A 13,098-nucleotide genomic window follows, 5' to 3' on the forward strand; every position below is an offset into this window, starting at 1 on the left:
GCCTTGGCAAGGGGTTGGAAATTATGACCGAATATAGTGGTAGGTCTTTGTTCTGTCTGTAACATGTAACATTATGCTTGTGCCATCAACATAACATATGATTTGACACTATGCAGTACAATAACAGCTGTTTTGTATAGTGGTAGCAAAGTAAATGTAGCGTTAAAAGTAGATAGAGCAAGATGCTGGAAGTCAGGATTCCATGTATACCCAGCTATATCTTTGACCCCACTGTATGACTTTAAGAAAATCACTTTACTTCTCTGTGCTTCATTTTATGACTCTGTTGAATGAGGATAAGAACACTTCCCTACCTCAAAGGGGGATTATATTTGTTTAATATTTATAAAATGCTTTCAGCTCCTTCAGTGGGAGGTGCTGTGGAAATGCTAAGTGTCATCTTATCTATAAAATCTCCGTGTCAGAGCTGAGTCTGACACGGTCTCAGTCTCTTTGAGTCCACTGAACGATCTATGCTTCCTTTCACACTACTGAGCTGCCACAGATAGTCAGAGAATCCTACTGTCTGCTCTGTAGAAGCGTTTAGCCATGAGTAGGTGGCTAATAGGAATCTTGCTGCAATCCTAGTGCTGTTAGAGGTAGCCCGGGAAGAGCTGCTTCCAATGGCTGTGTACTCATTTGAAGGACCTGTGGCAATAGTATTTCCAGCCCCAAAGGTCAGTTGTGAGTAGGTGTGACTGGACGCCAAGTTACCTGTGATCTTAGTGAAAATTCATTAACGAGCCTTCAACTCTAGTGATTGGTTTACACCAGTTTGCATTTTCAAGGCTCTTTTTGCAAGGAATAGAGCTAGAAATGTATTTCTTAAACAAATATAAACTGTCATTCTTCTTTCCTTTTCTAAGTCCCTTCAATTAGGGAGGTCCTCCAGCCCATGTGCTCTGGAAGCCCACCAAGGTGAGATCTAAATGCAGAATGTATCAAAATAAGCAAGTCCAAGAGCCACCTTTTGGAGCCCTCTCTCAAAGTGATTAGAAGAATAGACTCACGTGAGATCAGTGGAAGAGGAGCCTCTTTTTCCACACAGAAATTGTGTTCTCATTCTTAATTTCAGAATTTGGGCTGAGACTTGTCTTAATTCACATGGTATTCTTCTAGAAGGCTTGCCAGAGCCATTGCAATCAGCTGTCACTCAGCCTGACTAAAGTAATGAAACACTATATACTTCAAGGGCTAGTTAACAGGGACAGAGTGAGGTACCCTCACACTTCTGGTAGTCTTGGGAATTTCTAGGCTTCAGGCTAAATGTTGTTTCTTTGCTGACAGCTCTTCAGACTAAATCTGCATTCTTTTCCTTAGGTACCTACCAATGAGTGCTATGGCAGATGTCAGTTTTCCTTGCCACTGTCCTCCCGGTTCAGTGTTCAGGTCTCTGATGCGTTCCATTATATTCCCATAGCATACAAACCCATCACCTACATAACCCTTCCGGCAAGTACACCTGTGAAAAGAACAAAATTTACTTTCAGCATTAGTTGGATACAGATACTGTTGTATAAGTAAAATTTTAACCAGACCTAATTGAATTGTTGGGAATCACTTATCTGAGTTCCAACATTTTGATGATCTGCAAATATATTTCATTTCCCTTTTTGATCAGTTCTACAGACTGTCAAATAGCATTTGATTAATAAATGATTCCTCAGTTTTCTGTCACATATCATATAAAGTTAATACATTTATTCAGGGGTGGAGGGATAGCTCAGTGGTTTGCACATTGGCCTACTAAACCCAGCGTTGTGAGTTCAGTCCTTGAGGGGACCATTTAGGGATCTGGGGCAAAATCAGTATTTGGTCCTGCTAGTGAAGGCAGGGGACTAGACTCAATGACCTTTCAAGGTCCCTTCCAGTTCTATGAGATAGGTATATCTCCGAATATTATTCAACCAGCAGTAATTTTACTTCACTGCAGTAACAGCGTTTGTGTCCTATCTTAGCACAAGACCACACAAGGTGATGAAACTGAAGCCACATGACATTGAAGCAAAGATAGAGTTCCAAAATTAAAGTCTATTTGCCAGATTTTATAGTTTCTTTAAGCTAAACTTCTCTGGTCTTGTCTATAAAGAGGTTTGATATGAGCTCACTGATCTCCAAGCTGCAGCTACATACATTTGAAGCCATGTTTTTATCTGCCATAATGTACACTGTATCTCGGTTACATATTGGCAGTTATTTTTGTCAGCATTATTGATGGTTTAGCATAGTTCTTCTACAGACATTATGATATGAAATCACACGCTTTCATAGTGTGGGTTTCTGTCCGTCCTCAATGTGTGCACTACTGCTCTCTATTGGATGGAATGTAGCATCTGTTCAACTACCCAATCAGGTTGCCTGCTAGAGGCTCCACCCTCCAGAGGATGTTAGACCTTGTACTGTTACAACTGCACAACCACAAATGTTTCTTGAGTAGCTGCTAGTGTACATAAATGGTCACAGTTTTTCAAAAGCAAGTAGCAATTTTGGGTGCCCAACTTTGAGACACCTTGAAGGGGCTTGATTATTAGGAGGGCAGATGCTCAATTCTTTCTGAAAATCAGACCCCTTTAAGGTGTTTCAAGTTGGGCACACAAAATCATTAGCTGATTGTGAAAATCTTCCTAGGTTGCCATCTTCACTAATGCTGCCACTGATATTTTGCACTTGGTAGATTGCCTGCAGGCTCCGCTGTGTGGTTTAAGCAGCGACCGTGGCTGAAATTAAAAAGTCAACCATAGCACCCTTCCCAGTTAAGTCTCAAGCAAGTTACATTATCAGATGAGCCTTGTATTTAATGATTCATCTGGCTGAGTTTTCTACAGGCATCATTAAAGGAGTGTTATTCCACACAATCAAAAGAATCTTCTTTATATGATCAAACAACCTGGCGCTGGTGAGACCTCATTTGGAGTACTGTGTGCAGTTCTGGTCTCCCATGTTTAAAAAAGATGAACTCAAACTGGAACGGGTACAGAGAAGGGCCACTAGAATGATCAGAGGAATGGAAAACCTGTCGTATGAAAGGAGACTAGAGGAGCTCGGGTTGTTTAGTCTGTCCAAACGAAGGCTGAGGGGGGATATGATTGCTCTCTTTAAATATATCAGAGGGATAAATACCAGGGAGGGAGAGGAATTATTCCAGCTCAGTACTAATGTGGACACGAGAACGAATGGATATAAACTGGCTGTGGGGAAGTTTAGGCTTGAAATAAGACGAAGGTTTCTGACCGTCAGAGGGGTGAAATATTGGAACAGCCTTCCGAGGGAAACGGTGGGGGCGACAGACCTGTCTGGATTTAAGATTAAGTTAGATAAGTTTATGGAGGGAATGGTTTAATGGAAAAACATGATTTTAGCCAAAGGAATACCGTGCCATGGCAGGTAAATAGTATAATGGCTAACGAGGGTCAGGCTGGAGACTCTTGCCTACGTGCTCGGGGTTTTACTGATCGCCATATTTGGGGTCGGGAAGGAATTTTCCTCCAGGGCAGATTGGCAGAGGCCCTGGAGGTTTTTCACCTTCCTCCGCAGCATGGGGCAGGGATCGCTAGCAGGAGGGTTCTCTGCCAATTGAAGTCACTAAGCCACATGATTTGGGGACTTCAACAGCAGAGTCAAGGGAAAGGGTAGGGATGGCTTTGTGGCCTGCAGCATGCAGGGGGTCAGACCAGATGATCATAATGGTCCCTTCTGACCTTAAAGTCTATGAGTCTGAGTCTATGAACTTCAAGGTGTCCACCTCCTATTTATATTTATTACACATGCACATCTTCTGCCAATCACCCCCCCTCCACATGTAGCGTAGTGTTAATCCAGAACCAGATGGTGCTCTGTCCCCACTGACAACTACCTCCAAGGTAACACCTTTCTTGCCCTAAAGTCCAAAGAGTCATCCCTGAGTCTGGAGAACTAGAAGTTTGGAAGGAGATCTGGGATTGTGATCAAAGGGGCCTGTGTATTGCCCTCTACCAATGTAGTGGAAAAACAGCAGGAAAGTTAATTCAGACTAATGGCCGTATTACTCTTCCCGGGAGCCCTCTATGCTGGTGACCCCTCCCCCTCTTTAAGAGGACCCCTAGGGCATCTGCACTGCCACAGAGCCTGAGTGGGGAGCAGAGGACTTCAGATCTGCTGCAGAGGCACTGGTCCTCTTTGTCTTGAAACATTTGGGGCTGAACCCTTCTTTCTGTGGGGGAAGGGGAATGGTTGGGCAAGTCTCAGGCTGTGGGTGCAAGAATTCAGAGTTTCCTAGAATCTGGGCTTTAAAAAAGCTGAGAAACAACTTGGCAGGAGAAGCAGTTTTTGAAATAATACAGAAATCAGATTAAGACTTGTAAATTAATGCTGCCTTCTTTTACAGCAAAGGCTTGTCAAGGAAGAGATTGCTGACCACATTCATTTGTGGTCGTTTCTAGAGTCACGGTGCGCTTAGAAATGTGGGCTGTGCATTGTGGTTTGAAATTTAATTTAATTTATTCAGAAAAATACCACCTCTCACTATGCAGAATGGAGTTAGAAGCCAATTTTTTGGTTTGGATTTGGGTGCTGCAGAAATAAAGATTTTGCAATTATAGTTTCTGCTTGGGAGCAAAGCTTCCAATTTGAACTTCCCTTGCCTTTTAAATGACTTAATTTATCTCTGTGTGTTGGGGCAGGGAGCAGCCAGAGAGTTGCCTATATGGGGTAACTTTTGTCTCTTGTTTGGAGCATGTACCTGGTGCAATCTGTAAAGTCTTTCAATGTGTATGGATGTGTTTGTTTTACTTTGAATGAGTCTGTTTCAATCCACTGTTTTCCATTAGGCGGGGAACAGCTAGGGAGAAAGAGGCCTAATGCAAACCAGGCATGGTTATTTTTTAATCTTTGTTGTGGGAATGAAACAGAATGGGGAAGACTCACTGCACCAGTCGTGGAGGGATGGGAGTTGTGGGGGAGTGCTGCTTACCCAAGCTAGGGAGTGGGGAAGTATCTCTCTCTCCTTTTAGCAGAGAAGAGAGAGATAGTTTCCCTGCTTCTCCCCCATACTTTAGCCCCTGCATACAGGAAAGAGGTGTGGCTACTTAATCAGTGTTTTTTGTTTTAGGAACAGAGTCAAAATAGAGAGAAGTAAAAAAGCAGAAGAGAAAAGTCAGGGAAGAGGTTTATATGCTCCAGCTAGAGGGCAAGGATTGGGGGCTCCATTTTGCTTGGCATTGCCCCAAAGAGGTTACAATCGAATGTGCTCCCAATAACCAGCCCTGTGAACTAGCTGAGCTGCCATATTCTGCATCAGCTGAAGTGTCTTAGTGGCCTTCAACGGCATAGCTGTATGGAACTTCTGTCTTGAGGAAATGTTCTTTAATTTTTTTTTAAACACTAGTGCAGAAAAGACCTAGGTGGGAACAGAAACAGACAGCAATAGTCTGTTTCCAAGCTACTGCTATTTCATAACCCCCAAACTACAGGTATGGTGTCTTCCTCTAAGCACAGAGCTTCCCCAGGAAGCTGAAGTGACTGAGTCAGCACACCAGCCGTACAAATGTGCATTAAAAAAAGGAGGTGACACAATGGAAGCTTACAATTTCCAGTTATGAGAGAGCAACAAAACATTCTGGGTCTAGCTCAGGGCAACCACAATAGCTTATTTTCAAGGGTAACAAAGGAAGAAGAGCTGGAAGTCGGAGACAAATAGGTTTAAAATTTGAGCTACAGTCAAACACAAAACAGTGGCATCACTTCCCTCTATACTTGTGATACAACAGCAGCCTCGGTAGCGCTTTATTAGGGCTGTGCCCACATCTCGCTGTCACAATTTGCATTCAAATCTTTTTTTGTTTGACTATAAATGGCTTTCCCCACAAACTGGAAGTTTCAATCTTTTCAAAAATGTCCAGCTTTTGGGGGACATCTAGAATTCCCTCCCATCTCTCTTTTTGCCACAGAATGTAATCAAACGATGTTCAGAGGGATTTGTTTTTTTCTGAGTTGGAAAATGTAAAATAAAAACCCTTCTTCAACTCTTGAAAAGTTCAAGTGGCAAAATGAAAAATGATAAAGCATGAAAGAAAACCCCTGGACATCATTCATTTTACTTTCTACTACTTTCTTGTTCGGTGAACTTTATTTTTACTAGTTTGGACTGTAGTGCCAGAGTTGCAATGCTGGTTCCAGAGTTAGCCCAGATATTAAATTTTCTAAGAGTTTTCTGTTTCAAATCCCACCTAATAGATGATCTCCTGTGATCTTCCTTACCAATAAAATCATAATGCTCCGCTTGTTCATACAGGGACTAAAAGGTTTCCATGCTTTCCCTGGGCCTCTGTTCCTTTGGTAAAAGTAATACCATTCATGTGTCTATTCTTTAGTGGTATGAAATGACCAGCAGACTTTTAAAGAAAGAAGTCATAGTTATCTGTTTCTCTTTATTCAGTGAAGGCAAATGATTTACAAATATTTTCAGCTTCATTCCCTACTGCATAAATTACTGATCTGATCTGTACTTTACTGCTCTGTTACTACTCTCTACTGCTCCTTCTACTCAGGCCACGTTGTGGGCTTATGTAACTGAAAGTCCTCTGCAGGGCTGAAGTTTGAATTATTATTTTTTTAAGAAATTCCCATTTTGAACTAATTTTGAAAAAAAAAATCCAACTGAAATTGTCAAAACATCCACTTTCAATATTTTCTCAATGAAAAGTCCCATTTTGAATTTGAAACCACTTTTTGATTTGAAATCTAATGAATTCATAGAAAAAATGTAAATAAAAATATTTAAAAGGTAAAAATAAAACCAAACCATTTCAAAATTATGAAAATGAAACATTTTGTTTGACCTGATTTGAATTTTTTTTTCAGATTTTTGGTTTGTGAATTTTTTTGAGAATTTATTTTTGTTTTAAATCTCAAAAACTCTCACAGGATAGGAAAACTGTTTCCCACCCAGCTCTACTTCTGTGTCGTTATCACAAGGTAGATTATGAGGTACAGAGAAGAGGCTGTGTAACCTGCTCCACAGGTGGGCAGAGAAACATTCTGTATAAACTTGTACTAAATGCACAGTCATTTATAATAGAAAAGTTCCATTAATATTGTTAGGATAACCAGCACGAGAATGCAAAAAATTGATAAGATGTCCTCTTCTTAAACCAAGAATTTATACCAAGAATGCTAAGTGTGAACCCCTATATGGAAAGTATTTTTGACACCAGACAGGAATTATTACCCTGTATTATCAGCCATATTGTAATCCTAAAAAGCAACACTACAAATAAACTCTTATAAACCAAACATTAGTCATATTACAACGTCTCTGGAGAGTGAAAAGAGTTATAGTTTAACTCTTTGTTGTAATACTGTGTTCTAAGGTTTTGCATTAAGCTACAGTACATATTCTCTGTAGCATTATACTGTATAATTCTTTGCTAATATACTGTGCCTCCATCTACGATACCACCATACTTGTTTGATCCAAAACCTATTGAAATCAGTGAAAGAGCTCCCATTTACTTCAATGGACACTGGATCAAGCTAGAAATGAGCAATATAAATACAATGTCATATGAACACTCTCTTCTCGCAATACTCAACTATCTTGCTGTTCCCGATACTGTACCAAGCATTATTCCTGCACTAGTAGCACAATCTAATATGCTCCAAAGTTTTATAAAGTTACTTTGTAAAGAAACTGTCAGTGATACACTAAGAATTGCTCTGCCATCTCCTTTTCCTTAATAGCCTATTTACTGAATAAAATATTTAAGATTTAAGAAGGAAAAAGACTTACACAATTTGTCCCGGCGCAACCGTAGTGCATTTTGCATTTTTATGGCATGTGTTGTTAGTCTCACAGATATCTGTCATACTGCATCCTTTTCCAGGTACTAAATTTCTGTAATGTTCTTTGCATTCACAGTGGGACTAAATCGGGGAGAAAGACAAAAGTTAGCTTGTATTTCAGATTTCATTAGTGACTTCCTATTTTCAGCATTTTTCTGTCACAAAAGCCAGGGCAAGGATTTAAAGATAACTTCAAAAGGCTCAGGTAAGCACCCAGCAAATTCAGATGCATATATGCGGCTTATCCAGATTTATTCAACCCTTTTCTAGATTTTATCCATCCTAGAAAATTTCTGGCTTTCAAATGATATCCTTAAAAAAGAAATAAAATTATTTAGGTGCCATTGCCTTACAAGGCGGTATTTATTAAAATCAGTGCCGATAGCTCAAATTTATAATCAGTGTTCACATAGACCTTTTCTTCCTGCAAAAGATCACAAAGCATTTAATAAACTACATTATATGCATATAACATCACTGAAATGCAGCCCCCTCCCCCCCAAAATAGTGAAGGCCAACAAACCAGCACACAGGGGACTGCAAAATAGTTAGGCGCAGGCAAAATTTATGGGCAAGGACTCCAAGCAAGCCCCACCTCTTAAAAAAAAAGTGCTGTGGGAACATTAATGTCTATTTAGAACAGGTGAGACCTTTGAAAGCCTCACTTGATCAATGGAGGGAATTTTACTACAGACTGTTTATCTCAGGTAGCCAGCAGAATAAATAATACCTAACTCTTGTACAGTGCTCTTGCATCAGTAGATCTCAAAGTGCTTTATAAAGGAGGTTGGTATCATCTCCCCCTTTTGTAAACCGGGGATACAGGGCACAGAAAGAGAAAGTGACTTGCCCAAGGTCACCCAGCAGGCCACGGCAGAGCTGGGAATAGAACCCAAGTGCCTGTCGAGAGCTTTATCCATTAGGCAAGACTGTCTCCTCACAGGGAAAAACCATTCTTGGTCCTAGTCAGTTGATTTTGGAAATGCCATGGGCGCCAGTTCAGTACTTACCTTTCCTGGACCATCATATCTGCAAATGGTAGACTCTGTAGGGCAATTTCCGAACATCTTTTGGCAAGGATCTATTGGTAAGCAGACTTGGCCATCCCCTCTGTAACCTTCTTGGCAAACACATTTATGACGATTAGGTCCAAGATAGGTGCAATAAGCATTCGGATCACAGACCTTTTTTAAGCACGGGTTGATAGCTTGAAAAACATTAATAAAACAAATTAATAATTACCCGAAAGTAGCATGCGCTCGATTTGTCTGTAATGTTTGTATTTGGGATCAGTCATGCAGCTGAGTCACCATGTGGTGGGACCTCTCTCAGCGAATGTAAATTGTTGTTCACCTGGGCTGATTTTATGGAAGCAAACTAGGTGGCCATGGCCCACCAGGCTTCACAGCTACTTACGTTCGCATTGTTTACCATCTCCATGGTAATTGGGAAGACATGTACACTCCAATTTGGTTTCATCTTCACTAGAAATAGAGCATCTGGAGTTTTCAGGGCACTGTAAGGCCTCACACTCAGGTATTGCTGGAGAGAAAGAAGGCAAAAGGTTACACTTTGGCTGAACATCACACTAATGAACATTACACTCAATCCTTCTGCTGTTCAAGCACCAATGCAGAGTATAGATGAGCAAGGCACTGTTGAGTGGTGATGTGGCCACTGTTAGTGGTGATCAATGATGTAATGATGCAGTGATAATGATAATGGGTCTTCGCTAGGTTTAGATGTGACAGGGTTTGAGTTGGGGTGTGTATTTTGCTGCTGTACTTTCATGTGCCTTAAATGAATATATTTAGCTCTCACCAGGAGCCACCATAAAGAAGTTGATGACTGTGCTGGAAGAAAAACATTATACTTACCCTGATCACAGTTAAGCCCTTTGTATCCAGACAAACAGGTACATCCTCCATCCCCTGTAATTCCACTGTTGCATACTCCATGAGCACAGTTGCAAACTATATGTAGAAATGGATTGGTTTTGGTAAATAAGTTAGTGGATTTGAAACAAGGTCTTCAGTGGTTTTTCATGCCACTAATGTTTTAGATGCAGTAATTAAATACTACCATTTTTGACAAACTCGGTGCGATTTTCAAACATGGGTGTTACGGGCTTTGTACTGGGATGCTCAAGTCCCACCCCTGGTTACTGAAGCAGACCTGTTGGGGCCTAAAATGAGTGTCTGGGTATAGAGGTGCTGATTAGAACATGCTGCTAGTGACCTGGATGGCCTAACTTTACTCAGATTTGAAAATGGGACCCCAGCCTTTAAACAGCAAATGGAACAGTTCCCATGCTAATATCAAAGGGCACAGAGGGGAGAACATTAGCCACTATAAGGGCATCCATAAATAGGTAAAACTCTGGAACAGGTTTTATTTAGTCCTTCCACTGTTTACATTGGAAGGAAAAAAAAATCAACATTTCTAGGGACAAGGAGTGCACAGAATTCTGTGGCTAACAATTTTTACGCACAAAGTTGCACATATACAAATTCCAGACAATGCTGAGGCCCCTTTGAAAATTTGCCCCTTAGACTAGGTGAACTTTTAAATGTTTTACCAGTATAAAACAGTATAATTTTTTTTACTGAAAAAGTTATACTGGTAAAGCCCTAGTGCGGATGCAGTTATGTCAGTATAAAGGTGACTTATACTGGGACAGTTTATTCCTTTTCCTATATGGGAATAAGCTCTATCAGGGGTTCTCAACCTTTTTCTTTCTGAGCCCCCCCTCACCCTCCCACATGCTATAAAAACTCCACTGCCCACCTGTGCCACAACAGCTGCTTTTCTGCATGTAAAAGCCAGGGCCCATGTTAGGGGATAGCAAGCAGGGCAATTGCCTGGGGCCCCATGCCACAGGGGCCCCCACGAAGCTACATTGCTCAGGCTTCAGCATCAGGTGGCGGTGCTCAGGGACTGGGCTTCAGCCCCAGGTGGTGGGGCTTTGGCTTTCTGCCCTGGGCCCCAGCGAGTCTAATGCTGGCTCTGCTTGGAGGCCTCCCTGAAACCTGCTTGAGGCCCCCTAGGGGACCCCGGACTTCTGGTTAAGAACTACTGAGCTATACCAGTATAAGCACCTTTATATCTATATATCTGCATCTACTCTAAGGGATTGTACTGTTTTAGCTATATCAATATAGTTAAATTGTTACAACTTTCTCGTGTAGACAAGCCCTAAGGTCTTAATGCACAACAGGAGTTAAGTGTCTAAGTCCCTATTTCAGGCACCTAAGTCCTGGTTTCAACACCACTACGATGCACCCCTCCCCACACCAAACCCTGTAGGTGCCTAAGTTTTTCAAGTGAAAATTCTCTGGGTGCCTATGTCTATGTCTCTGTCTCTGAAAGTGTGCCCTGCTGCCTCTCTCTAGACACCCTGGCACCTATCTCCCACCTAAGCCCCAGACTAATTTCACGAACAAAGGGAAGAAAGGCATTAAGCCGCCTAGGTCATGTGTAGGCCATTGGGCTTGTCAGGTTAGTTCACACAAAACTGACTGGGGAGTGGCGGCGGCAATCCCTCATAACTTTTAGCCTAGTTGTCAGGGCACACATCTGGGACATGGGAAATCCCTGGTTCAAGTCATCACCAGGGGAGGCGGGATTTGAAGTGGGGTCTGCCACCTCTCACCACCAGGCTGTGTGCTCTCTCTCTCTCTCTCTCTCTCTCTCTCAGGGAGGGAGAGAGAGAGAGCACCAAAGAAAGAGGGCCTAAGCATGAGAATAACCCTATAGCCTGGGAGCTAGGGCATTCCCACAGAATATGGGAGACCAAGGATCCTCTCCCTCTTTATATATATAGAGTGGAACAGCTTCAACAGGAGATACTGAGGGAGGCTCACATCAGACTATCCTATAGCTCAATGGTTAGAGCATTCTCCTGAGAGATGAGATAACTCATGGTTCAAATCCCTTCTCCTCTCAAGCAGAGGGGAGACTTGAAGTGGAGGGTCTCCCACAGCTAGGGTTGCCAAATGTCTAATCACACAAACCCAAACACCCTGCCCCGCCCCTTCTCCAAGGCCCTGCCTCTCACTCCATCCCCCCTCCCTCTGTCACTTGCACTCCCCCACCCTCACTCACTTTCATTGGGCTGGGGCAGGGGATTGGGGTGCAGGAGGGGATGCAGGGTGCAAGATCTGGGAGGCAGTTTGGGTGCTGGAGAGGGCTCAGGGCTGGGGCTGAGGGGTACGGAGTGTGGGAGGGGGCTCTGGGCTGAGCCTGGGGCACAGGGTTGGGGTGCAGGGTGCAAGATCTGGGAGGGAGTTTGGGTGCTGGAGGGGTCTCAGTGCTGGGGCAGGGGGTTGGGGTGCAGGAGGGAGTTTGGGTGCAGGAGGGGGCTCCAGGCTGGAGAAGGGGGTTGGGGTGGAGGAGGGGGTTTGGGCTGCTGGTTCCGGGAGGTGGCTCAGGGCTGGGGCAGGGGGTTGGGGTGCGGGAGGAGATTTGGGGTGCTGGCTCCAGGAGGGGGCTCAGGGTGGGGCAAGGGGTTGGGGTGTGGGAAGGGGTGAGGGGTGTGGGCACCGGCCAGCGGTGCTTACCTCAGGTGGCTCCTGGTCGGTGGCACAGCGGACCTAAGGCAGGCTCCCTGCCTGCCCTGGCCCTGCACTGCTCCTGGAAGCAGCCCGCATGTCCCTGCAGCCCCGGGAGGGGAGCAGGAGGCTCCACACACTGCCCCTGCCTGCAGGCACCACCCCCACAGCTCTCATTGGCTGCAGTTCCCGGTCAATGGGAGCTGTGGAGTCGGCGACACAGGGACATGCTGGCCGCTTCTGGGAGCAGTGCGGGGTCAGGGCAGGCAGGGAATTTTAGCAGCCTAAAATCTCCCAGTTTGGCTTCAGTAGCCTCCAGGAGATAGAGCCTGATTCTGGGAGACTCCTGGCGAAACCGGGAGGGTTGGCAACCCTACCCACATCCCAGCTGAGTGGTCTAACCACTGGTAAAAAGGTTATGAGAGAAGTCCTCCCTCCCCCATCACTTCTTTGTGTGATCTCACCTGAGGGGCCCAATCTAGTAGATGGCTTCCGAGCATGCCTACTGGATTGGGCCCTACATGTGACCACTCACTCCCAGCTTTTTGCTAAAGCATCATAAGGCACCTAACTCCAAAGAGAGCTCCCAGCTGTGAATTTCAAGCAGAAATAGGCACCTCCCTGAAGCCTGGACTTAGGCATCTATCACCATGAGACACCCCCCTCTGGTAGGCATCTCCTATTGACTAGCTTAGACAGTTCCCTGCCTAGTGTGCTGGCTTTTATGAAT

At 43.7% G+C, this 13,098-nt stretch overlaps 1 protein-coding gene across 1 annotated transcript in view; it reads right to left on the reverse strand.

The window, feature by feature from the left end:
• Positions 1–13,098, reverse strand: part of STAB2 (stabilin 2) — a 138,640-nt gene that overhangs the window by 109,983 nt on the left and 15,559 nt on the right. Inside the window, exons 6-10 of the mRNA XM_065565181.1 lie at positions 9,696–9,791; positions 9,235–9,360; positions 8,829–9,025; positions 7,766–7,899; positions 1,329–1,462 (exon numbers count right to left, since the gene is read on the reverse strand). Coding sequence (XP_065421253.1) covers positions 1,329–1,462; positions 7,766–7,899; positions 8,829–9,025; positions 9,235–9,360; positions 9,696–9,791 — 687 coding nt within the window. The remainder of the gene's footprint in view (positions 1–1,328; positions 1,463–7,765; positions 7,900–8,828; positions 9,026–9,234; positions 9,361–9,695; positions 9,792–13,098) is intronic.

Source organism: Chrysemys picta, chromosome 1 (genome assembly GCF_011386835.1).
Source record: "Chrysemys picta bellii isolate R12L10 chromosome 1, ASM1138683v2, whole genome shotgun sequence".
Taxonomy (NCBI): domain Eukaryota; kingdom Metazoa; phylum Chordata; order Testudines; family Emydidae; genus Chrysemys; species Chrysemys picta.